Raw genomic sequence first — 27381 nt, forward strand, 5'->3', positions numbered from 1 at the left:
ACATGTTAATGATACAAATTTATTCATCATTTATCTCTATCAACAACTTTGTTGATAGAGTCAACTTTGAGCAACAAAAACTTAAAATATAGCTGAGTACTAACAAGTTATCATTACAAAAACACAAAAAAAGCTAAAACGTTTCATGGGCAGCTCATATAAACTCATATAAACTTTTTAAAGACAAACCAAGATTATCATAAAAAAACTTTAAACCTTTATTATTAGCTATCTTACATACGTCATCATAGCACAGGTAAGCACACACAAGATTACGTTAACGGTCTTCTAACGAAAACAAAAACATGCTTCTGTATTATAATATTTCAAAAAAAAAACTTACCCACGCTAAACTCCTATTAAAAGATATGAAAGCGTTAAATATTTACAAAAGAATAACTATACTAACATATTATTTATGCCAAAACACAAAATGAGATTATTTTCTACACGATTTACAGAAACCATCTTTCACATTAGTAACAAGAAACTTAATACAAGAGCAACAGAAAAATTATCGAACCCCAGCAAAATCTCCATTTTGTTGCGGTTATACACAAACTGATGGTTATCATTCCATGACCAATGTTCTCTAAACGTTATATTGACAAAAGTATTTGCGAATGCAATCCAATAAAAAATATTTATCAACGGCAATTAAAATGATTTGCAATATTTTTATTCAACCGAAACTTAAAGAATATAACGAAATAAAATATATCAAAAAAGATGGTAAAAGCCATAATATTTTCTAACCATTTCTGTAATAATAACCATTTCCAAACGGTTTGGTACTACAATTGGTCATGGCTTCAGAGCGACAAATAATCAAATTATCTTATAAATATTATGTAATGATGAGTTTTTAAAATATTACTTTTCCATTTAATTTTGAAATTTTTTGGTAATTACCAAGGAAAAAAAGTTCTATAGACTTTCTATGAACTTTTACAACCTATATCCTATAGAAATTCTATAGAATTTCTATAAAATCTTTATTAGTTTCTTTAGAAATTGTTAAAAAAACTTTCTTTCTACATATATTTATATAGAAAAAAGTTTTAAAGTAATATTTGTAGAAATTAATAAAGATTCTATAGAAATTCTATGGAATTCTTATAGAAATTCTATGGAATTCTTATAGAAATTCTATGGAATTCTTATATGTTTCAAATGTTTATTGAAATTCTATAGAACTGCCTATATATCTGAACTATTGAACTTTCTTTGGTAATAAAATAAAACCTACTTAAGTAATAACCTGGGTTGTGTTGCAATATGTTTTTAGGACTTTTTAAATATGCAATAAGAAAATAAATAAACAAACTGAGTTCTCTACTTTACGACTTCTTGGATTACCCTTCACTACTGACCTCTCATAGAAATAATATATCCAATCCATAACAAAGTTGTCATCTGCTAAGCTTGCCTCTTTTTATCGTGCTCGTTATTTTCTTACTCCTGATTTCATTCTCTATCTTTTAGGATAGCAGTATAACATCCCATTGGATGATTTAATTTTAGTAATCATCATAAAAAAATGTTTTCGAATACAAAAATGACTCAAAAAAAGTTATTTATAACAATATACCATTTACTAATTAATGTATACAAACTAAACGTGATGTATAGGGCATAACAATATACAAATTTAAGTAAAAATATTTTTCAAAAGTAAAGTGTAAAACTATAAATTCATCTAATATTGTCAATGTGTTCGAGAACCTCCAACAACGAGTGGTGCGTTTTCTTCTTCAAGTAAATTATATGAAGGTAATATAGGTTGTATACTTTTTAGTTTAAATTTTACTTCTTCCGTCTTTGAACCCTCCTCGAGCTCCTTTTTTACCGGAATAATTTCCGAGCTTGATTCGGCGTATCGCGTAAATAAAACTTTATTTTCTACAGAATTAGTTTTATTGATTTCGCCATTTACTTTTTTGTAAATTTTACAAGACTCTAGGGAATTAAATCGTTGACAATTGTCAGTTTCTTTTTTATAACATAAAGAATTGCCTTTGAGCAGCTCTGTTGCAGGTAATGGAGGAGGTACTATAAGCAAATCTAAATCGTATCGAGGATTGTATGGTAAGAATCGACGCTTGTTAAAATCTAAAAACATTTATAAACAATTGTTAAAATAAATATTTGAAATTATCTCACTAAAAATGTTAAAAAATTTTAGAGTTGAAAAACAAAGGATACCAAAAAAACTACGACTTTGCCTATAACAATTGAATGGTTTTTTAGGATAGAGACTGGTTGGGTAAGGAGGAAGGGGAAGGGGAGGGATAATCTACGATTTTTTTTTGCATACAAAAGAATAGTAATAACAATAATGATAAAAATAATAGCAATAATAATAATTTAGCCTTTTAACTTATAATTAACATTCACCATATACAATTTTTATCTTGAAATAAATAGTACAACTTTATTTTAATGTTTAATAAAAATAGCTTTTTCTATTTTACTACAAATATTTTAGTGAGAGTTACATATTGATTAATATTTAGCACATGTGACCACAACGTAATAATTATAAAGCTAATTACTTTGTAAATACTTTTCTTTATTTAATATTAAAACCAATCTAATTAAAAAAAAGTGTTAATATTTAAATTAATTTGATATTTTATAACTTTAAAAAAATGCTATTTTCACAGAATGAAAATAATTTATCTTTTTTATATATATGTAAGTTATTCATTATAAATATTTCATTATAATTATTATAAATATAAGTTATTCATTATTATAATTCATTATAAAATATAAGTTTGGCAAATGATTCATTATAAATATAATGGCAAATAATTCATTATAAATATAAGTTATTCATTATAAAAAAGTAAAAATACCTAATAGAGTTTTTTGTGCTGTTATCTTGCTTCCATCAATTTTTTTAACCTTAGTATATTTTAAATGTTCTTCTCCTAGACCGTGAGATCTTTTTTTTCGAGATAAAGTATCTTCGTGAAAGTCATTGTCTGCTTTTGAATAAATATGATGAGGATATAAAAATTTGTCAGGATAAAGTTGTTGACTTGGGGAGGGTGTATGAAGCATTTTGTTATTTGGAGAGTACTCCTTTATTTCATTACTGTGAATTCTTGAGTACACAAAACGATGAGGAGAACCTCTCATACGGTTATGGTCTTTAGATTCTCTGGAAAATGAAATTTCGCTTGATTTTATTCTTTTATTATCATCATTTCTATTAATATCGCCTTCAAAGTACTCATTATCGTCATGGCAGCGATTGCAGTTTAAATATTTCTTACAACTATGATCTCCGTTTCTCCAGGTTTTGTTTGAGGTATGATTACAAGGTCTCTGAGGTGACGATGACTCATCTTGAAGTACATCAAGAACTTGTCGCAGTTGTTGGGCATATTGTGATTTCTTTTGCTCGTGTTTATCATCATAAGGTCTACTTAAACGCGTTGGAGAAGTCTCCGCAGATGTTGGTGAACAAGGAGAACTTTCCATATTGTCGGAAACATCTGAGATTTTCAATTGAGAACTAATATGAGAATGACCATTAACCAATCTTTCGCTTCGCACCAAGTTAGACAGCATTTCTTCTGCATCATAAAAATGTTTTTTTAAACTCATAACAGTTTCGTTTGCAAGATGGATTTGATCTTGTAAAAAATTAAGATTTTTTTGAGCAGCTGAAATTTGATTTTCAAGAATATCAGCAATGTTTTGGCCGTGCTTTAAACGTTCTTGCAACGTGTTAGCTATGTTTTGACCCTGCTTTAGGCGGTCTTGTAAACTGTCCACGGTTTGATTTAATGAAGGAGAGCACCGTTTTGGAGCAGCCATTTGTTATTGTTAGCAAATAAATATTTTTTTCTTGAGAAATATCGCCTAATAAAAAAATATTATTACTCTAAATTAAAACATTTTTTATCTATTTTTTAAAATTCGTCATAAATGAAATTTATTTGATGTCATAAATGAAATCTATTTGATCCGAGAAATGAGAAGATAAATAAAAGTCTAACATAAAATAATATCAAATGGCGCTAAGAAAAAATACGAAGATCAATGCAAAAATAGAGAAAATGAAAGCATCTTTATTTTCTTTCTTTACTTTGTAACGCACTACAGCATCACTGCTTGGCTCAAACTTACCGCCACATGGTAAATTTAAAGTAATCTGTAAAATATATATAAAATAAAAAAACTATTTAAAAAAAGATTAAATTAATTAAGGAAAAAAAAAAGGAAAATGCTGTTGGGACAAAAGTTTTAAAAATACATTTAAAAGTTTTGAATGGTTTAAATAGACTAAGTCACTTTTCATTAAAAATTGACTTTATGGCCTCTCTTTTTTGCCCACCCCTTATATTCTTTATAATATTCGAACATTAAAAAGTTGTACAGGTTTTTAAACTCTTGAGGAAAAATAATTTTAAAATGTTTTAAACTTCTTTAAAAAAGAAACTTGAAGGATATTGAAAGTTTCACAATTGTAAAACAAAAATAAACAAAAATTAAACTTAAGCAATGCTAAAATATATACTTTTTAATAGTTTACAAAACATGGCCAATCCAAAACAAATTGAAAAAGATTTTTTATTTTTCGACGTATCTTACCATATAACTCAATTTCTAAAAAAACTTTTGACAAAAGAAATTTCTTATAATTCACCGGTCTGATGAAATGCGATCATAATTAATTCTATTCAAAATAACTGTGCAAAATACGTAGAACTTTATTGAATAATTTTTTTTTTGTTTAACTAAGTTTTATGCAAGGCGAAATTTTCAACTCACTTCATTAAAAAGATAATAACATTTTAAACACCGAATAATGAAGTACATCTATTAATACTGTCATAACTTTTAAAATAATGTGAAGATTTTTGGATTAATTAGCAAAGAATAATAATAAAGACTGTGTTTAATCTTAGCTTAGCTTCAAATTACGAGCCAGACCAAATGTCCTGCAAATCTTAAATTGTTTCTCCATTAAAAACATTTATCTAAAATAATCAAGTAAACAAGACTTAAATAATAAATAAAACAATTAAATAAACTTGATTAACATGGTACATTCGGTTTTAAAAAAACTGAAGCAATAAGGTTCTTTGACATATTTTCAATAAAAATGTATATATATATATATATATTTATATATATATATATATATTTATATATATATATATATTTACATATATATATATATATATATATATATATATATATATATATATATATATATATATATATATATATATATATATACACAAAACTTACCATATGATTTATCACAATGCATTAATTACAACGCATTTCTAATATCAAACTGCGCGGTTTTGTACAGACAACAGTCGGACTCACAATACCTAGCAATTTGTTAAGTGAATTATTATGAGTAATTAGCTTACCATAAAAGAAAAATATTTTTGACAGAACAATGCAATTAGAGATATGAAAGACATTTAAGTAGTAGTGCAATTCAAATTTAATCTTAATTATAAAATGATGTAATTTGAAGCATATAACTTAAATTCCAAGCGAAATCAGCTTCTCCGTTTTTCATTTACTTAAGCATAATTGCTTTTTTGTTGCTATCTTTGCGTAAAGTATACACACAGATAGCAACATAAAAATAATTTTATATATGACTGAAGTAAAAAAGGCCTATGCGATTGTTAAATTATAAGTGATATTGATTATTTTAAAACTACAATTAATTGACGGTGACAATTTAATGATTGTTGTAATGATACTAAATTACTTCGATGTTTTTTAAGGTTTCTTTATTTAAAACATTTATTTTGATTAACTGAAGATTACATCAGACACTGCATAATTAAATATAGAATTGTATATAACTCTGCATATAAAATTCCGTTAACTTTAAACGTAAAAACGGCTAAAAGTTTTCTTTCAATATTTTAAAATAATTTCGAAAAAAAATTTTTATCAAAAAAGTATGAATTTTAAAAATAATAAATTAGATAATAACATGCAAATAATAAAACTAAAACAACGAACACAGATGCTAAAAATACTAAATTAGACATATCACAGAAAATTGAAATAATCTTATCGTCGACAACCTGGAAAGGATGAGATTAAAAATTAGAAGTGCGCTTTATTAATAAAGTTTATTTCACATTTCTTTTTTGTTTTTTAAAATTAGGGTTTATAAAAAACAGTATAAATAAGTAAAATAGAAAACAATAGAAAACAATGATAAAGTAGAGAAATAGATAAAAATCAATCAGCAAATAGATAAAATAAAAATTTCTTATATCTTGTTTGAAAGAAACATTTCAATCATACATACATACATACATACATACATACATACATACATACATACATACGTACATACGTACATACGTACATACATACATACATACATACATACATACATACATACATACATACATACATACATACATACATACAAGGCCCATAAATGAATTTCTCCCCCCCCCCCCCCTCCTGCCACGCGACACTCGCGCCGGCCCTACATACATACCATACAATTCTAAACAAAGTAAATTTTGTACAAAATTTGTTTTTCATCTTTTTTTTATCAAAATTACTCAACTTTTTCAGTTTTTATAATCAAAAGTAGTTCTTGTTAAACGAAATGGCAAGATAAAACTTCTAATATTTGATACAAATTTTTATAACAACTTTTTTATGCGTAAAAACCAAAATTGTATAAATGTTATAATTTTTTTTTTAAGATTTTAACTTTTACACAAAAACTGTAACTGTTATAAATTTTTATAAAAATTAATTTATCATTTCGAGAATGGAATACTTTTATACTCTTTTATCAACCTGTTAACGGATTTGTTAAAGACGGGGAAAGAACTGATTGGTTCTGAATAATCTTAGGTTTACCAGAAGACATTATAAACATATTCAACACAAAATATTTTTCGTAAATGATTTCAAGTGACAAGTGCTGGATTGTGGTTTTTCTTGGTCTTAGGTTAGTTTAAAGCAGAGGGGTCCTTGAGACTTCGTTCAATTATTTAAAAAAAATAACTTAGCATCTATTAACTCTACCAATTTACTTTACAGGGATTTTGGCAATAATTTATTTGCTTAAACCATTTTACAGACTTATTTAAAATATTTTATTCTACTTTTCACCAAACTCAGCTATAATACTGAAATCCGTTGTTTTTAATATTTTTCATTCAATAGTTTTGCTGGCTAAATTACTTACTGGAGCATGTCCTACACACATAGTTAAAATTTTTGAAACTCAGCGAGCCGCTTGTTAAACTAACCCTAAAACCAAAAATAAGCCATTTTAATAGTATGTTTATGCAAAATATGCACATCGCGCTGATAAAACATATCATGTGCGCAACACAATACACGCATCATGTGCGTACGTAAAATACGAAGTTTGGCTCTTGCTTGTGAGTGAGTCACAAGCTGTGAAGCTTCGGCACACTGCACATGGTATCGCCCGTTTTACTATTTCCTTCTTTACTTGTTACAACTTTATTATTTTTATAATTTGTTCGTTTTCTACAGATTATATAGGGAATGCAAATTTTAACGAAAATAAAAAAATCGGAATTCGGAATTCGAAAATAAATCTTTTCGGAATTCCAATTCAATAATATTTAATTATTGTTTTATTTGTCTAAAATATGCTTTGAGGAAGCAGATATCGCTTAAAGCTGAGTCTCCGTGTCTCGATCGGACTTTTATACAAAAGTTACCAGCAACTGAGAAGGTTCGCTCAGACTCCACCCTCAATGGCGAAATCAAAATCAAAAATTAATAGACGCGCTATTCGAAGAATTTCATTTCAGATTTAAATTTTGAAGTAAAGCTCCGACTTATAAATTGTTGAGTTGAGCTGGACGGTATGTTGTACAATAAATTCAATTGAATTTTGAATTGAATTTTGTTTTGCAACTATTGCATTAATGTTAAGGGCTTAGTTTTTGTTTTCTAATGCTTACCTACGTACAAAATATTAATGATACTTATTTAAAAATTATTGATCTAAATAAACCAATACACACCGCGAGTAGGTGTCACGTGAAGGGGGGCCATTAAATTTTTTGCTAAGTAACAAAAAAAAAAGATAATCTTGAATTTAATATTTGAATTTTATGATAATATTTTCATGATAATATTTGAATTTTGCCGACTAATTGTTCCAAAGGTCTTTATTTGCCGACTGACTTGTCTAAAAAAGTCAATTTTGCCGACTAAATTAACACAAAAATTATTCATGAGGGTGGGGGGCTCATTCCTCTACCACATACCTCCTTCCCCCCTTCCTTCGCGCCAGGGTTGCACCGCACTAATGCGCACTAATTCGAGTGCACTCAAATAAACAAACACTGTTCCAAATCGTAAAATATTACAACAAATGAAATGAAGATATGACACTGTTAACTGAACTTAGGAATGTTTTCTCTGTTTACTTATAGAATTTAGAACTTATAGAATGTCTTCTTATAGAATTAGAATGTAGAACATTTACATGTAAACAAACAAAAACACAATTTAAAATGTTGTATAGAGCACGAAAAAATCAATTTTAATTTCGGAATTCGCTGGTAAAATTCTCGAATTTCGAATTTCGAGATGCAATCCCTAAGATTATATTTACTATAAAAACTTACTTTGTTTACTGAATTGACAATGCAAAATACAATTAATTAAAATACAGTTAATTAAAATACAATTAATTAAAATACAATTAATTAAAATACAATTAATTAAAATACAATTAATTAAAATACAATTAATTAGTCTAATTGCTAAGGTAAGTAATATAAGTAAAATTAAATTTTTAGTTTACATAAATAAACAATTATAAATTATTATTTGTAAATAATATAAATTCATTCATTTAAAAATTGTGTGAATGTAATGGCAGTATTTAAATTTTAGATTTTTTTAATTAAAAAATGAAGAGAGTGCTAGGAAATTTATTGTCCTTTGTAAATGTCAAAAAAACAAAAATCAATGAAGAAATACTAGAGAAAACAATAATTTTTGCAGTTATTGAACCTATACAATCAATTTCAAATAAAACATCAGCTTCATGTTCATCAGCGTCATCTACAATATCATTGGAATCATGCACAGTACGCAATAGTCAACTACCAGATTGTTGGACAGAAAAACAAATGAGTTTGTTCACAGAACAATATAAATGGTTAGTGGTAAAAGATGGCAAATTAGGTTGTAAAGACTGTTCAAAAATAAAAACCTTAGGAATAGAAAACAAAAAACATACTCACGTATCAAATGAGTGGATTTCATGTTCAATAATTCCTAATGGAACTAAAAAAGACACAAGGCAAGCTTCTCTACGCAAAAAAATTAAAGAACATTCCACTTCATGCTCACATTTAAAAATTCAAGAAACAACTATTCAATCTAACAAACAAGTTTTACCAAATGTAGTTAAAATATTTAATTCTGAAGCAATTAACATTACTGTAAAAATTTTCAACACAGTTTATAGTCTTGTTAAACGAAACAGACCATTGTCTATATAGACCATATAGAAGCAGCTTTGGAATTACAAGAAAAAGATGGTGTTAATATAGGAAATTGTTTACATTCCAGACGCACTGCCTCTAGAATTGTCGAACATATTGTTGCAGATTTAAAAAACTGTTTAAAAAAATATTATCAATCAAAATTCAAAAACTTGTATCATAATTGACGAAGCTTCTACACTTGCTAAAAAAAGTAGTTTGGTAATATATTTACAGTGTGAAGTACAGTCTGCAATTGAACCTCTCTCGATTTTCGTAGATTTAAAAGAATTGACGTCAGTAACTGCCGAAAATATTTTTATGACCTTAATAGATTGTCTTACTTACTATGGATTTGATAAAAATTATTTACGAAGAAATCTCATAGGATTCTGTTCAGATGGTGCATCGACAATGTTAGGAAGAAAATCTGGAGTAGCCACAAAATTAACTGAAATGATTCCAAATATAATCGTGTGGCATTGTTTAAATCACCGATTGCAATTAGCACTAGATGATTCCATAAACGACATTAAACAAGTAAATCATTTTAAAATATTTTTAGACAAAATATATGCGATATATCATCAGTCAAATAAAAACCGAGTCGAATTGGAAACTATTTTTAGTGATTTGAACCTAGAAATAATAAAAATTGGTCGCGTTTTTGGACCTCGTTGAGCATCGTGTAGCTTACGAGCAGCTATTGTTGTGTGGAAAGCATACCCAGAGTTGTATAAACATTTTATCCAGTCCAAATCAAATTCAGAAATGGCTAAAAGATTAGCTAATACACATTTTACAGAAAATTTAGCTTTAATGATAGATATCTTAGAAGAGTTTTCAATACCATCCAATGCGCTACAATTAAGAAAAATTACCATATCTAAAGCTGATCAATTAATTAAGCGTTCAATAAGAGCTATAGAACTACACAAGAATGATAATTTTGGTATCTATGAAAAAAAAGTTCAAAATCTAATTTCATCAAATGAGTTCAAATGCATACCATTTGATTACAATAATAAATTTGTGTCTCTTCCCAGAGAGCAATTATTAGATAGTGTGGCAAAGAATATGAAAGCAAGACTTTTAACGGCTAGTCATATAAATATGGATGAGGATAAGAATGAGAACAATGGCACTGATAACTATGAAAAATTTGTGCAGCTCTTCGAGATTTTAGATCCTTCTACCTGGTCGTTAGATAAAATTATGTCACCATGGCTAAAAGGTGAAGACATGGTTAGAAAATTATGTGAAATTTTAAAGTTTAAAGTAGATGTTAATGATTTTCGTGACTTTGTAGATGCAAACATACGGCTGAAAAATGTTCAGTTACCTAATTTAATTTTAAGGGCTAAAAAAATAGCAAGCACAATTGCTATTAGCAGTTCAGAAGCTGAGAGAGGTTTTAGCCTTATGAATTTAATTGCATCAAAATTAAGAACCAGCCGTACTGTGAAACATATATCAAATCAATTGACAATAAATTTATTGGGGAAACCAATAGCAAATTTCGATGCCATTCCTTTTGTTACATCTTGGATGAACCAGAATGACAGGTTAGCAACTGAAACAAGGGTAAGAAGAGGGCACAATTATGATGTTTCTGCAAATGAACAAGGCATATGGACTCTACATTAATTAATTAGGCCAGTGCCGTAACTAGGCAGGTGCAACAGGTGCACTTGCACAGGGCCCGTAGATTAGACGGCCGTGAAATGGAACTTTAAACTGACGAAAATATCTTTCAATAATATCTATTGAATATAACATTGTTAAAGATATTAATTATGACGACGTTATAAATGAATTTGCGCAAATGAAAGCGAGAAAAGTGCAATTTTAATAAAGAAATTTTTAAAAATAATAAATTAAAATATATTTTTTGTTTACAATTTTTCCAAAAAAAAGTTAGGCTTAGGAAAATGAAATTTTGCACAGGGCACTAGAAAAGCTAGTTACGGCGCTGAACTAGGCATATACATAGCGTAGTATGTTAAATTTGGAATTTATCAGTTTTATTGTGCAATAAATATTCTGTTAAGTTATTTTATGCGATAAATGTTTTGTTTTGCTATATATATTTTATAATCTACAAAAATTAATAAAGACAATGTACACATTTACCGTTTTTTTAAAAATTAATATCGAGCCGGTTGCTCAAAATTTGGCAGCCCACCCCTGGCTGGTACTGCACTGCTTTATTAAGTTTAATGAATGTCCAACGTAGAAGATATAAAAAGTTAATTTATTATTTTAAACATGCTTACGAAACATACTGCTTGTATTATCGTACATCTGTTTACAAAAAAACCATGTAATGATTTTGTTGTAAACATACGATATATATGACATTGATATAACAAAGATACGAAAAATACGACATTGATATGTTACAAGCATATCAATGTCATATTTGTCTGATCTAAAACTCAGTGCACAAGGATTTAGTTTTATTGCTTCTAATTTGTAACAAAACAAAACAAAAAGAAAAACTAACCAGTTTTTTTTTTTTAAACTATCATATATTGTATTGGGAGTATGCATTGAAAATGAGCGTTTTGTATTGAGACTGTTAATTCAGCAGGTATATGGTAGAGATGGAAAACGAACCGAACCCTAACCGAACGAATTGAACTAGAACCTTTCTTACGACCGAACTGGACCGAATCCGAACTTAACTTGTTACCGAACCAAACCGAACCCGAACTTTGAAACTGTTGGGAACGAATCGAACCGAACAAACTGTCCTTACCCTTACCAAACCAAATAGAGATTTATAGTAGTGAAAACTTTGTAACTTGCACTACAATATATAACATAATATAATATATAACCTAAGTTTACAATACATAACATAAAACATAACAAAACTATGTACATATGTGTAATTATGTAAAACTATAATATATAATGTAATATAATTATCATAACCTAACACATAAGTAAGTCTACAATATATAGCATAATACATAACATAAGTTTACAAAACATAACATAATACTATTTTATTAACAGTCAATCTGTAAGATCAATGGTTATGCGTAATTTGAAAGTAACTTTTCTATCCAGCTTTATTAAAAAATACAATAATCATCCTTTGCATAAGCTATCAACAATTATTGTTCTTTCTCACAAATACCGTTTTTTCGTCAATGAAGAAGATCGCAGTCTTGTTTATTCAGAGATGCGTAGTATGGTAGATAAAATTATATCTTCTTTAACACCTCAGGTAATACGCAAGGACTCAGGCGGAACAGATATGGACAGCTTTAATAAACACAGTCATTAGATCAACTGCCTTCTTCAAAAAAGAGTAAAGCCGATCCTGAATTGTATGATTTGCAGGCAGACTTTAAAGCAGCTGCTATTCCACTGTCTAAGGCTGGCAGTAATGACACAAGACATAAATCTGACAAACACTTGGCACTGCCCGTGATGTATTGCAATTCTGGAAAGACTATTGATGCTTCAAATACCGAAAGAAAGAAGAAAATGTGTTCAGTATATGCGTTGAGGATTAGTGATCGCAGGGTTCGCCTAAACCCAGAAAAATTAGAAATGCTAAAATTTCTCAAAAATAACATGCAACCCTGATTACTAGACTGACAGTAGGCTACTTATGCTACCGTTAACTGAGTTTAGAAAGTTACTGCTTTTATCTTTTGTGCACTTTAATAGCAGCGTTTTGTTTTTTGGACTTTTAAAGTTGCAGTAGTTTAAGCATTGCAAATTATTTCAAATAATTTGCTTCAACTGCTGTACTTCTAAATTAAAGTAATAACTACGGTACTTCTCTACTATTAAAATTAAAAATTTAATTATCAATTAATTTCTTCAAATAAAAAACTTATTTTGTGCATAGTCATAATGTAAAGAATAATTGAGAGTGAAGTTAAAATTATCGAATTTATTGCGATAATTTTTTCAACTTTACTTAACTTCTTCTTGAATTAATTATAGCAACCGTTGCTATACAAGTTAACTCAAAATAAACAACCATTGTAACCCAAAATAATTGAAAAATTTACGTTTTCGAACTTATATATGTATTTTTTTGGTTTCCTCGTCAAAGTTTTGTTAATATTTCACTAAAATCAAAAAATCAAAAATATTTTCACTTATTTAATGGTAGAGAAGTACTTTAATATTACTTTAATTAATTTGTGTTTTATCATTGTGAATGTAACTAATCAAACTAATAGAATAAATTGGGTTGATACCGAGCCAAACCCGAACTTTAGTTGTTACCAAACCGAACCAAACCCGAACTGCGCTTAAGACCAAACCGAACCGAACTCGAACATTAGATTTAACCAAACCGAACCCGAACTTTAAAAATAGGGTTTGATTCCTATCTCTACTATATATCTCTACTATATAAGGGGATGTTTATATATATATATATATATATATATATATATATATATATATATATATATATATATATAATACATATATATATATATATATATATATATATATATATATATATATATATATATATACATATATATATATATATATATATATATATATATATATATATATATATATATATATATATATATATATATATATATATATATATATATATATATATATATATATTACCAATTAAGTTGGCAAGTTTTTTAGTATTTTTTTAGTACTTTACCATTTAAGTTGGCAAGTTTTGAAGTATTGTTTGCAAGTTTTGAAGTACTGGTAACATGTAACCCAGTACAATCTGCTTCATGTCCTGCTGCCTTGTAGGATACGCCTTTTTAGGCAAAGGCTAGGAGATACCAACTCCGATTTAAAACACCCCCTGCCTTGGGACTCTTGGTTGAGTAAAGGCTAGAGATGGTGTCTCGATAAAAATACTCATCTTGGGCAGATGTTAAATGCACCCGGCTACTGTCTTGTAGAAGGCCTCCTAGGCAAAGACTTAAGGGGTAAACAGTTTCTATCTGTTGACCAGCCTCGCACCCCTTCTTCATCTATTAGGCTGGCGCAGATGTATTTTTAATACATTGTTTCCAGTTTAGGATATTGAATGCTGTATCTTCTTGACTCAATGCATGGGTTTTGCTTGTGTCTCTGTTTTTATGACTAGGCAACTCATTCTATTATCTCCTAATGAGGGTACAGCTCTAAAACTCAGTTTATGGTTCTGAGGCCGGCTGGTAGTCAGGTTTCCCGAACTCTCAGCTCTCAGTAGAGGCTGATTCCATCAACAGCTGAAAAATATCAAAGTATTAACAGTGCCATGTTGCGCATGGATGGTGTCCCTGTTTGTACTTTTGGTGTGCATTGCAGAGGCCACATTTGGAGCCCTTTGTTACGGCTTAGGGTTTATTAGTAGTAATGAGACAATTGCTTGGGCTATTAAACAGTGTTCTGAGTACTATCTATGCTTTGAGTCAAGTTCTTCAATCTAATTTAAAAATGAATAAAGTACCAAAAACTATAAAACACAAAAAACCATCATCATCACCAAGTTCTCTAAACCTATCATTCACTAATATTCGTGGTCTTCGAAGTAACTTTTCTTCTGTTGAGTCTTATCTCTTGCAAAGTTCACCAGACCTACTTGCTCTTTGTGAGACTAATTTGAGTTCGGCTGTCTCATCTTGTGATCTTAGTGTTGATGGTTATCTTCCTCTAATTCGTAAAGACTCCAATAATCACATGCTTACCCTGGGCATTTACATTCGTAAGAATTCACCCATTTGTCGTGAAACTAGATTTGAATCCACAGACTATTCTTTTATGTGCTTTCGTTTAGCACCGCTTCACTATATTGCCTTTCTCTTTGTTCTATATAGCTCTCCTTCATCTCAAGACTGAACACTTTTTGACGTTATTTCTGATCATATTGACCAAGCCCTCTCTTTATCCATCAGCTAGTATAGTTGTTGTTGGTGACTTTAATGCTCACCACTCTGAATGGCTTGGCTCTAGTGTCAGTGATTCGGCAGGCATTAAAGCCCACAACTTTTGCCTTTCTCAATCCCTAACTCAAATAGTCAACTTTCCAACTTGCTTTCCAGACAACCCAAATCATTTACCTTCTCTACTCGACTTATATCTTGTTTCTGATCCTAGTCAGTGCTCAGTTTCTCCACATTCACCCTTAGGTGTTTCTGATCACAGTTTGATCTCTCTAAAACTAATATCTCATTCTTCTTCATCACCTGAATCTCCCTATTACCGAACCTCTTACAAATACAATAAAGCTGACTGGGATTCTTTCCGTGATTTTCTTCGTGATGGCCCTTGGGTAGAAATTTTTCGTCTTCCTTTCGACAAATGTGCTTCTTACATAACTTCGTGGATTCAGGCTGGCATGGAATCTTTTATTCCTTCTCGACAATTCCAGGTCAAGCCTCACTCTCCTCCATGGTTTTCCTCACACTGTGCTGCTGCGATTGCCAATCGAAACCGCAAAACAATTCTCCAGAAAACAGACGTCTGTTTATTACTGCTAGAAACGATTGTAAAAAGGTTTTGTCTAACGCCAAAACCCGCTATTCTCAGGTCATGAAATCTCGTATCTCATCTCAAAAATTAGGCTCTCGTGACTTCTGGAGAATCTTTAATAATATCAATAATAAGGGCAAATCTATAATTCCACCTCTCTTGTATGGTTCAGACTTTGTCACCTCACCTAAAGACAAAGCTGAATTGTTTGCTAAAAACTTTTCATCAATATCATCTCGTGATTCCACTAGTTGCTTTCTACCTGATATTGCCAACAAACAGGTTGATCCATTGCTTGACATTCATATCACTCCAGCATCTGTATCTAAAGTGATTTCCTGCCTAGACTCTTCTACAGCTTGTGGCCCGGACAACATACCAGCTATTGTTTTGCAGAAGTGTTCTCCGGAGCTGTCGTCTATACTCTCAAAACTATTCAACAAGTGCTTATCAGAGTCTTGCTTTCCAGCCTGCTGGAAAGCGGCATCTGTTATCCCTATCTTCAAAAATTCTGGAGAGCGATCTGATTCGTCTAACTACTGTCCTATTAGTCTTCTTCCTATCATAAGCAAGGTTTTTGAATCTTTAATTAACAAACACTTAATCACTTACTTTCTGACCATCAATATGGATTTCGATCTTCTCGTTCTACAGCTGATTTGTTAACAGTAATAACTGACAGGTTTTATCGTGCATTAGATAAAGGTGGAGAGGTTAAGGCCATCGCTCTCGACATTTCTAAAGCATTTGATAAAGTTTGGCATGCTGGTCTTCTCCATAAGCTTTCTTCTTATGGTGTATCCGGGAACATCTTTAAGATCATCGAATCCTTCCTTTCCAATCGTAGCATAAAAGTTGTCCTCGATGGACAACACTCTTCTTCTTATTCTGTAACTTCAGGGGTTCCTCAAGGTTCTATACTTGGCCCTATACTCTTTTTAATTTACATTAACGATCTTCCAGATATTCTCTCATCTAAGGTGGCATTGTTTGCTGATGACACTACCATTTATTCTTGTCGTGATAAAAAACCAACACCCTCTGATTGCTTGGAGGGGGCATTTGAGGGGGCTCACAGTGGCTGGTGAACTTTAATTCAGATAAAACTCAATTTTTTTCAGCCAATTGTTATCGCAATAATTTAGATCTTCCTATATTTATGAACGGTGATGTACTCGATAAGTCACCTGCTCTTCATCTTCTAGGATTAACTCTTACTTCCAATCTTTCTTGGAAACCATATATCAAATCAGTTGCAAAATTAGCATCTGCTAAGGTTGCATCTCTTTATCGAGCTTGTCACTTTCTTACTTCGGATTCTATTCTCTATCTCTATAAATCTCAAATCCAGCCTTGTATGAAATACTGTTGCCATATCTGGGGCGGATCCTCTAATGATGCCCTTTCTCTTTTAGACAAGGTGCAAAAACGCATTGTAAACATAGTTGGACCTGCTCTTGCAGCCAACCTCCAACCATTATCACATCGTCGTAATGTTGCTTCTCTTTCTCTTTTCTACAAATACTTTAATGGACACTGCTCTAAAGAGCTAGCGTCTCTTGTGCCATCGATTATAATTCATTCTCGTGTTACTCGTCATTCAATTAAGTGTTATCCTTTTTCTGTGACTGTTCCTAAGTGCTCCAAAAACGCTTATTCGTCTAGTTTTTTTCCTTGAACATCAGCTCTTTGGAATTCGTTTCCTTCATCTTGCTTTCCTGACTCATATAATTTGCAATCTTTTAAGTCATCCGTCAATCGTTATCTTGCTCTACAATCTTCATCTTTTCTCTTTCAGTAACTTCCAACTTTAATTAGTGGCTGCTTGCAGCCTTGTTGGAAGCGAAGATGTTTAAAAAAAAAAAAAATCTGATTGAGCTGAAAAAATTTATCTTAAATCTAAAATTCTAGACGGCAAACATCAGTTCAATTTTAACTACCGAAGTGTAAAGATGTTTTTATCCAAAATTTTAAACATGACTGAGTTTGTGCCGATAAAACCGTTTCTGCGGAGAATTCTTTCACATAACCTCTACCGAAAGACAACAGCAGCTCAGACGCATAGAATATTAGTGGAAACTACGGCAATAATGCTCTTTCAAAACAAACTTGCATACAATGGTTTCAACAATTTAAGGACGGTGATTTTGATCTCGAAGATGAAGAACATCCTAGTGCTGAGAAAAAGTTTGAAGATATCGATTTGGAGGCATAACTTGATCAAGATTTGTGCCAGACACAGGAAGAGCCTGCGGAAACATTGGGAGTCAATCAACAGTTCCTAGGCGCTTGAAACAACTGGGAATGATCCAAAAGCAAGGAAACTGGGTGCCGTATAAGTTGAAACTAAGGGACATCGAAAGACGATTTTTTTACCTGCGAACAGCTACTTGCGCGACAAAAAAGAAAAGTTTTTCTGCATCAAATTGTTACTGGTGATGAAAAGTGGATAGTTAAAATAACCCAAAACGCAGAAAAGCATAGGTCAAGCCCGGCGAGTCATCAATATCGACAAGGAAACAGAGTATTCATGGTTACAAAATCATGCTCTATATCTGATGGGATCTGTTCGGAGTAATATATTATGAGCTGCTTAAACCAAACAAGATGATTACATCAGACCGTTACCGACGATAATTGATCAAGCTGAGTCAAGCTTTGAAGGATTAAAGGCCGCAATACGCTGAAAAAGTATGAAAATGGCAAACACAATATTGGCAACCTTAGAAAAATGCTGAAGTATTGACATTCACCAATCTAAGAATATCAAAAATACTGCAATTATTAACAAGGGCGGATACATTTTTTAATGTTTGTGATAACTTCCAGACTTGATGGAAACTTCAAATATTTATATATTTATACTCATATTAATTAAGGATGCTTTGCAAAAAATTGCTATGATTGGAGCCTGGGAACAAAAAATCCCTAAAATATTAGCTACACCTGCTCCAAATGTGAGAGCAACATGTCGATAAAAATTTTTTTTTTACTATTCTTAACCAAGTTTATATTTATCGATAAATTTTTAATTTAGTAAAATAATCTCTTAGCGTTAAACAATTATGGCTTTTTAAAATTTGCAATCCCCTCAAATTAAGGGGGTTCAAACTTTTTATTGTCATAGTTTTTGAACGCTAAGAGATTTTTGTGTGAATTATAAAATATATCGATGAATATAGATTTTGTCGAGAACAGTATAAAAAATATTGTTTTTACTTGCTGCTCTCACGTTTGGGGCAGGTGTAGCTAAAATTTTGGGGTTTTTTGTTCCCAGGCTCCAATCGTCACAATTTTTTGCAAAGCGTTCTTACTTGACATAAGTATAAACATATAAATGTTTGGAGTTTGCTCCATGTGTGGAAGTTAGCTATGTCAAACATTAAAAAATGATGCATTTGTGCATGATTATTAGTAAACAACTAAAACTTTTGTTTGAATTCAAATTGTGATTGCATGCCCCAAGTTGTCCCACTAGAAAAAACTGCATTTAAAATTGTCAGCCTCTTCTACTCAATAAAAAAGTGATTACTATATACTCTAATTAAATTAAGTTTAAACATCTGTTTATAGTATATAAACTTATCTTTATAAAATTCATTATAATATAATACAATATTTCTAGAGGTTATATGTACCTTTAGAAATATTGTATTATATTATAATGAATATATGTTGGTGAATAAAGCTACTTTAAAGCTATTTTAAAGCTACTTTAGAGATAAGATTGTCAGCAAGATTATTAATATAAACAAGAAATAACACAGGAGAAAGGAAGGAACAACATGACGCCCTAAAAGTTACTGATATTGAAGAAAAGTATTGTCTGTAAAGGAATAGTTTAATAATGCGATTAGAAAGGAATGATTCAATAATTTTAAAAAATGATCAAGCTGCATCATATTAAAAGAGCAAAGACATGTCTTTATAAAAAGAGAAAAGACACTAAATTAGCCTTTGATATGCAAAGAGAAACAACCCTGGCTGCACCGCTTTTATCAAGTTCATGTTAGAGACGTTTTTTTTAGCATAGTTTGTCAGAGAGTAAACTTAAGTTACTTAAGTTGTCAGAGAGTAAATTTATTTTACTTAAGTTGTCAGAGAGTAAACTTAAGTTACTTAAGTTGTCAGAGAGTAAACTTAAGTTACTTAAAAAAGAGTTTAAAAATTAGTTAAAAAAAAGATTTTTTAATAAGGAAACCCATTTTTAACCGTATCTTTTTCTCTATTACGGCATCAGCAATTTTCAATTTTTTTTTTAATTAGTTTTTTCATAAAAGAATTCATTATTTGTCTTCTTTATTTGATTTTAAAATTTTTTTTTTTTTTTTTTTTTTTTTTTTTTTTTTTTTTTGTTATTCACCTCCTCAAGGCCGAGAAGAAAACTAATATGCAATATGTGAAAGTTAAAAATCGTTCTAATTCTATCTTATTTTGATTTTAAACATTGCCATCGAATCGATGCTCGGTGTAGTTAAGGTGATTATAAATTATATATATATAATAATATAAAAAATATATAATTATAGCGTCTATATATAATTATAGCATATTATATATAAATATATAATAAATATACAATTATAGCATCTGTATAATAATTTGCTGACTGACATACTTCTGTTTAATGATCACGTCTGTGAATTATAAAAAACGAAAGAAAAAAATAAAAATGATAGGTTTTGCTAAAACATAAAATAAAAATGTTTGTAGCGAAAAAACCCAGACCGAAGATCCTTTTTTAAAAAAAATCTTAAAATCACGATTGGTTGTTTAAGTTTAAATAAGATTTTAAATAAATACGTTTTTAGGCAAAGTGAACATCATAGTTTAATAATATGATCTGTTCTCATTGTTTATTGGCAATTTTTTTAAATTATAAGCACTTTCTTGTTAGGAATTCTAATACTTTTTGTAAAAATTTATAGAAATTTTTTGTTTTGACAGTCATATTCAATTAATATGTACTACACCTTTTCAACTTGTAATTGAAAACTTGAAAGTTGTAATTAAGAAAAGTACGATGTAATTTGGAAGTTGCAATATGTAATTAAGAAACACAACATGTAGTTAAGAAATTTTAAAATGTAATTGAGAAACCCAACATGTAAATAAGAAATCGCAATATGTAATTTGAAAAACGAAAGTTGTAATTAAGAAATCGTAATATGTAAATGAGAATACATTATTTGTAATTGCGAATTCAATGTAAGCTTAAAGGTCATTATAAAAGATCTTTTCGGACATGCATTTTAATAAGTTAATATTATCAAGTTTAGCATTTGTATGCACCAGTAATACAGTAGTGGAATTGAAAGGTCGTTGTGTTATTTGTCAATACACTATGAACAGGAAGTCTGTTATTAAATTAAACCCGTGCAAGCATTTATTTCACCAAATTTGTTTACATCCATTTCTGGAACAACTAAAACCACCTTGTCCAATTTGTAGACATGAAATACATAAAACTAAACAAGTTGAAAGATAAAATTATGTTTTATCTTCATCAAATGATAAACGAAGAGTTATTGAATGTGCTGAGCGAAATGATGATTGGGTGACTCTGGTGCAAACTTTAGGTGTCAAATATAAGACAGCATACAATTTGGTCCGTAGCGGAAATTTAAATTACATTGGAAGAGGTGTAGTTACCGCCAAAATCACAAATGCCTTTTTCATTACTTTTTTTTTATTGATAATATATTATTTATTGAAAACCAACCCATATGGTCACCTTTACCAAATTAGGACCCAACCTAAAATTACAAGGTAAACTAAGGCAACAAAATTAAAAATACAAAAAACTTCTCTCTGACAATCTATATTATAAACTTTTCTCAATTACAACTTTTATCTTCTTAATTACATTTTACGGTTTCTTATTTACAACTTTCATCTTCTAAATTACATCTTACGTTTCTTAATTACATCTTCCATGTTCTAAATTACATCTTACGTTTCTTAATTACAACTTTCATCTTCTCAATTACATCTTAAGTTTCTTAATTACAACTGTCAAGTTCTCAATTACATCTTAAAAAGGTGTAGAACAGATTAGAGCTAGGATCTATAGTAGATTAAGACACTTTTTCAAAAAATTTTAATTAAAACTAAGTAACGCTGTTGAGCGGAATTGATCTAAAGGCTCAAAAATGGTGTTTTGACTCACAATTAGGGGTAATAAAAAAGTTTTGAACACTTTATAAAAATGAGAAAAGTTGCTTTAAAAATTATAAAAAATTGAAGCAAAAAAATTATAACATCTAAAGCTCTTGTTTGGACATAATACGCTGACAAAATCATGCTAATTCCAAATAAAAGAGTTCGAATAATCTAAAAATTGCCTTAACTATACCGAGTGGCTTAGCAAGGGCTAATGTCGCCCAGGGTGTACTTTGAGCCCCTGCTTCTTCATCCCCTCCCCCTTCTTCATAAAATAAACAACAACTGCATTTATAAAAAAACTTATTTAAGTATATGAATTATAATTTTTAATCATATAAAACTATTTTAAGTTACAATATTTAAAAAAAAAATTTTTGTTTTGGTTTCAAAATCATTTAATTCCGATCTTCATAATTGATTATTCATTATCATAGAAGTCATATTTAACAACATGTTTTGCTCTGCAAGAGATAAGATGGCGCTTTTTGTAGATTAAAAGTAAGATGAAAATTTTGATGAATAATAGTTAAAATAAATAGTTCGCTTTTTATACTTCTTTGTTCCTTATAAATTTTGTTAAATAATATTCAGGTAACAGGTAGAGCAAAAAATAGAAAGATATTGAAGTGATGAATGAATGAAAGATATTGGAGTGATGAATGAATGAAAGATATTGAAGTGTTCAACGAAAGATAACGAAATAATGAATGAATGAAAGATATCAGAGTGATTAATGAATGATAGATATCAAAGTGACGAGTTAGAGAGACTGAGTCATTCGGTATTTACTTTTAGTCCTGAAAATGGATAGATATGTAAAGCGATTACGAAGTATATTGAAACTGTTTTTGATGACTTAATGTATTTTTTATAAATATTTAATAATCAAATATATTGAGATACTAAAATCATAAAAACCGTTTACAAAAAGACTATTAGTAAGGAACATTGTTTTGGTTTGCTGATACATTTTTGTATTTCATTGCTATCGATTCTATGAATTAATAGTAATTACTATTAAATCCTATGAACTATAGTAGTGAAAAAATTTAAATTTTACCAAAAAAAACAATGTTCCCAAATGTTTACTAGAAAGAAAAGCAAATGATATAAAAAAGAATACAAAGTTAGAAATACTATTTTATATAAAGATATATATCATATAACGAGCGATAAAGTCATCATATTATGTATTTTTTGAATTATATACCTACGCTTTTGATTAACTTTTATTTCATCTATTAATATTTCTAATAAGGGCCGCTCTGAGAGGGGAGAGGGAGATAGGACACTTTTTCCCCAGGCCCCAATAATATAGGGGCCAACAAAATTCTTGATAAAAAAAATTTATACAATGAATTTAAATTGATAAGATTTAAAGAGTCACTATATATAAAAAAGATATGTTTTATAATATTAAAAAACAGGAGCAACAATTGAAAACATTAAATAACATTTTTATCTAATAATATTTTGAATGTTATTTATTTAGTTTTTAATTTATTTATAAAAATAAAAAAAAGAAAGTGAATTGTTACATTTCACAATTCTATTATCGAATGATAATAGGGTGCTGCAAAAAGAAAAGTTAAAAATGATAACAAACTTTTTAAAGTTTTATCTTTAAAAAGTTTGTTATCATTTTTAACTTTTCTTTTTTAATAAAAATGAAAAAGACGTTGTTCACTGGATTTAGGTTAGCTTAGATCAAGTAAGAACTCGATTTAAAACAATATAAATGAAGAAAAACATAATGTTGTTGGTTAAAAACTATTAAAAATTGAAAAATCACCAAATATCTCAAATGATAAAGAAAATGTCAAGAAGCCGCAAAATAGTAAAAATGAACACGCAGTCCTTTATTTTCCTTAAGAAATTATTGAAAATGTTTTTGACACACAAGGTAACGAGATAAACGAGAATTTAAAAATGAACCACGGTGAAAAAGTAGAGAAAGTTTATAGAAATAATGTTGACAACGTACCTATAGGAGGAAAAAAATGTATATTAAAAATTCGTTTAGTAGAAATTACAATGTTTTCAGCAGAAAATTTGCCATTTAGTTAAACACATTTTTTTTTTTTTTTAATTTTTTTGTTTGTTCTTTATTACAATATATAAATAAATAATAAAAATAAATATAAAGAACGCGGATACTCAAAGAAGACCATCAGGTCTTGTCACAGAGAAACCGCTAATTGCTTGTGGATAAAATATATATATATATATATATATATATATATATATATATATATATATATATATATATATATAAATAAAAAAGAATATACATTAAATATATACATATATATATATAGATAAGGGATTTTCAAAAATTAAAAAATTAAAAAGTAGATTAGTATATTTTAAGTTGAAAAAATGAGCTTTTTAAGATTTTGTTTAAAAGAATCAAAATTACATTCTTGATAAAAATCTTTAGAAGTATTTAAAACTATACTATTCCATAAAAATGGTCCGTAAAATAAAATAAAAACTTTTTTAAAATTAGTTTAAGAAAATGGTCGTCGAATTAAATTATCCTTCGTTAAAATATATTTATTTCTATCTCTTTGTAAATACAAGTTACGAAAAGAAACAGTTGATAGGTGGGTCTTGCATTTATACATAAAACAAAGAATATTAAAAACATTTAATTCATATATATTGAGTGCTTTCATATCATATAAAAGAGGCTTGGCGTGAGCAAAACGGCCCTTAAAATTTATAAGGCGTGCTACATGTTTCTGTTGCCGATAGAGAGGTTTAAGTTTACTTTTATGAGTGCTACCCCAAACAATGTTTTTAAAGAATTAGCGAATAATATAACTGAATTAAGGTATGTTTATCTAGAACGTTTCTTATTTTGTATAAAATGCCTATACATTTAACGATTGATCAAGATGATCATGGACTTTTTTTTTCTGTTGCAAAGTTGATATGTCACTACAACGAAACGTTAAAAAATCATTTAAATAACGTTAAAGAATATCGAGATAATCGTAAACCAATGTCTAATCACTATTTATCGAGTTCAAAACGAGTTTTAAAAAATTTATGCGAATAAAGTTCAAAATAATATTATAGAAGAAATAAAAGAATACTATATCAAAAAGTCAATACTATGTCAAAAAGTCAACAATCTACACAGTATTGTAATATTTCTGAAAATTTACTCTACGTGAATCATTAAATGCTACTTAATGAAGGTTTTTAGTTTTTTTTCCTAATCGACAATAAATGTCCTTGTTGGCTAACATTCCAGTGTCCAAATTTGGCAACTAACTTATTTCCTAGGGGTTAGACACCTTACGTCCCCTTCTCTTAAGACGGCCCTGTGTTTGTAGGTTAATTTGGAAAGGGAAAGCTCTATTAAAATATAAGGTAAGCGTATTTACATTGCCGTAATCAATTTAGTTTAAAAAGCAAATTTGACAAAGCAAGCTAAAACCTTTTTCCTTTAAAGTTTGACATTCTAAGCATGCTAAAATGTATGGAATTCTTTTAATCCTCAAATATCTATTTTTTAGGTCAAAGTTCTTGTAATGCTTTATCGCCGTCATTTATTTCATTCGATTCAAAATTCCAATAAGGAATTTTGTAGATCAAATAATAGAGTAAAATAACCCAGTTTCACTTTGCAGATAATATTTTCATCGTAAACTAAAAAGTTAGCTTCTTTTTTAAATTAGAAGTAATATTTGAAGTATTTTTTTTTTATTTACTTTTAAACAATTTATTAGGGGAAGGTTGCATTATGAGCAGGTTCTTAAGAGGTATAACCTTTTTTAAGGGTAGACTACTGACTTTTTTTGCGGATTTTTTTAGTTTAGCATATTCATGTTCGACGGTGTTATTCTAAAATTATTGTTAAAAAAATTTATCAACCCCGTTATAATTTTTTGTTATTCAATATTTTGTAATTACGTCAGAACGGAACAAGATTTAAAAATTAATTTAAAAATTTATTATATCTTCAATATTTTATGCTTATCTACTGCTAATTCCATGGGTTATATGAGATAATACATAAGCTGTTGTCATGCTAATAGGGATGTACCAGATGATTTTAAGTTCATTCCGGTTCCGGCCGGAATTATGGTAATTCCAGCCGAAATGCCGGAATTTACTTTTTACCTTAAATTCTTAAGACTTGTGTAAATTAAATCATAAAATATTTGTCCTACAGGGCTCTTTGTTATTGGTTTCATATTATATTGTTTTTAAATATATTTATAGTGTATAATCAACAAGAGTTGTCTATTAAATTTTCGGATTTATATAATATATAACATAGCATATGATAGGCCTGGGTAAAAAATAGGTAAACCAAGGTAATAGGTAGGTAGGCTATAGATAGACCAAGGTAATAAATATAAAGTTTTAAATGAACACAATGTTTGTTTTTTTTTTTTGCAATAATCAATTATGTAATTAATAAAATTAAATCCACACATTATATATGACTGTTAAACTAAAACTTATTTTTGAAATATGATATGTACGGTATTTAACAAGCCTCGCTGAAGAATGAAGATATATAAAATCAAAAAATTCATATATGTATATTCTATTATATAGAATATACATATATAAGATTCTATTATATATACTTATATATAATAGAATCTTGTTTTCTAGGTGAAAATTTCTGGAAATTTAGGAATATTGTGGCGCAAAAATAAGAGTTGCTTTCTAGTTTAGGGCAACAACCTAGCTCTTTTTTGATCACAAATGTTACCTGCCTCTGAAAATAGTCTCTCTGAATAGACAGATGAAGCAGGGGCAGATAATAGTTTTCTTGCTATACAGTATATATAGGGATAATTAACCCTATTATCGCTCCACCATTTTAACATTACTCCTTCATTTTCCAATTTACCTATTCTTCTCCTAGCCATAAAACAATCTATTACTTTTTTATCTCTTCATCTGCTATTCCAATAATCTTTCTTTGCTTCTTTCCTTTAGGGTTACTTTCTCTTTCTTCTTCTGACTCATAGCAAGTAAGAAAACTTTTTATGATTGTCACTCGTAAATTTGATGCATAAGAAGCTGATGTAGATTGCTGACAACCTTTATTGGTTATTGAGAAATTAGCACTATTAGAAGAAGATGAACCAGTTTCTATTATATTAGTCTGGTCATTAGTCTCTCTTTGAAACTTAATTTGATCTTTTATCTCGAACAAAAGCCAACAAAAATTAATCAAATATATTTGCTCATCAGGGAAAAGTAACCT

At 29.1% G+C, this 27381-nt stretch overlaps 1 protein-coding gene and 1 pseudogene across 2 annotated transcripts in view; one reads left to right on the top strand and one right to left on the bottom strand.

The window, feature by feature from the left end:
* Positions 1-1573: 1573 nt before the first annotated feature.
* The window catches only part of LOC101239084 (uncharacterized), a 35011-nt gene continuing 9203 nt past the window's right edge, over positions 1574-27381 (bottom strand). The window contains exons 1-3 of one of the 2 annotated variants that reach the window (XM_065790892.1): positions 5272-5402; positions 2862-3876; positions 1574-2112 (exon numbers count right to left, since the gene is read on the bottom strand). In XM_065790892.1, the coding sequence (XP_065646964.1) occupies positions 1709-2112; positions 2862-3831 (1374 nt within the window). In that variant the 5' untranslated portion in view covers positions 3832-3876; positions 5272-5402 and the 3' untranslated portion in view covers positions 1574-1708. Of the gene's footprint in view, positions 2113-2861; positions 3877-5271; positions 5403-27381 lie in introns of those variants that run through there. The other variant, XM_065790891.1, reaches the window with a different exon arrangement.
* On the top strand, positions 8928-11154 carry LOC136076062 (E3 SUMO-protein ligase KIAA1586-like; annotated as a pseudogene).

The sequence above is a fragment of the Hydra vulgaris genome, chromosome 02, assembly GCF_038396675.1.
Source record: "Hydra vulgaris chromosome 02, alternate assembly HydraT2T_AEP".
Lineage (NCBI taxonomy): Eukaryota > Metazoa > Cnidaria > Hydrozoa > Anthoathecata > Hydridae > Hydra > Hydra vulgaris.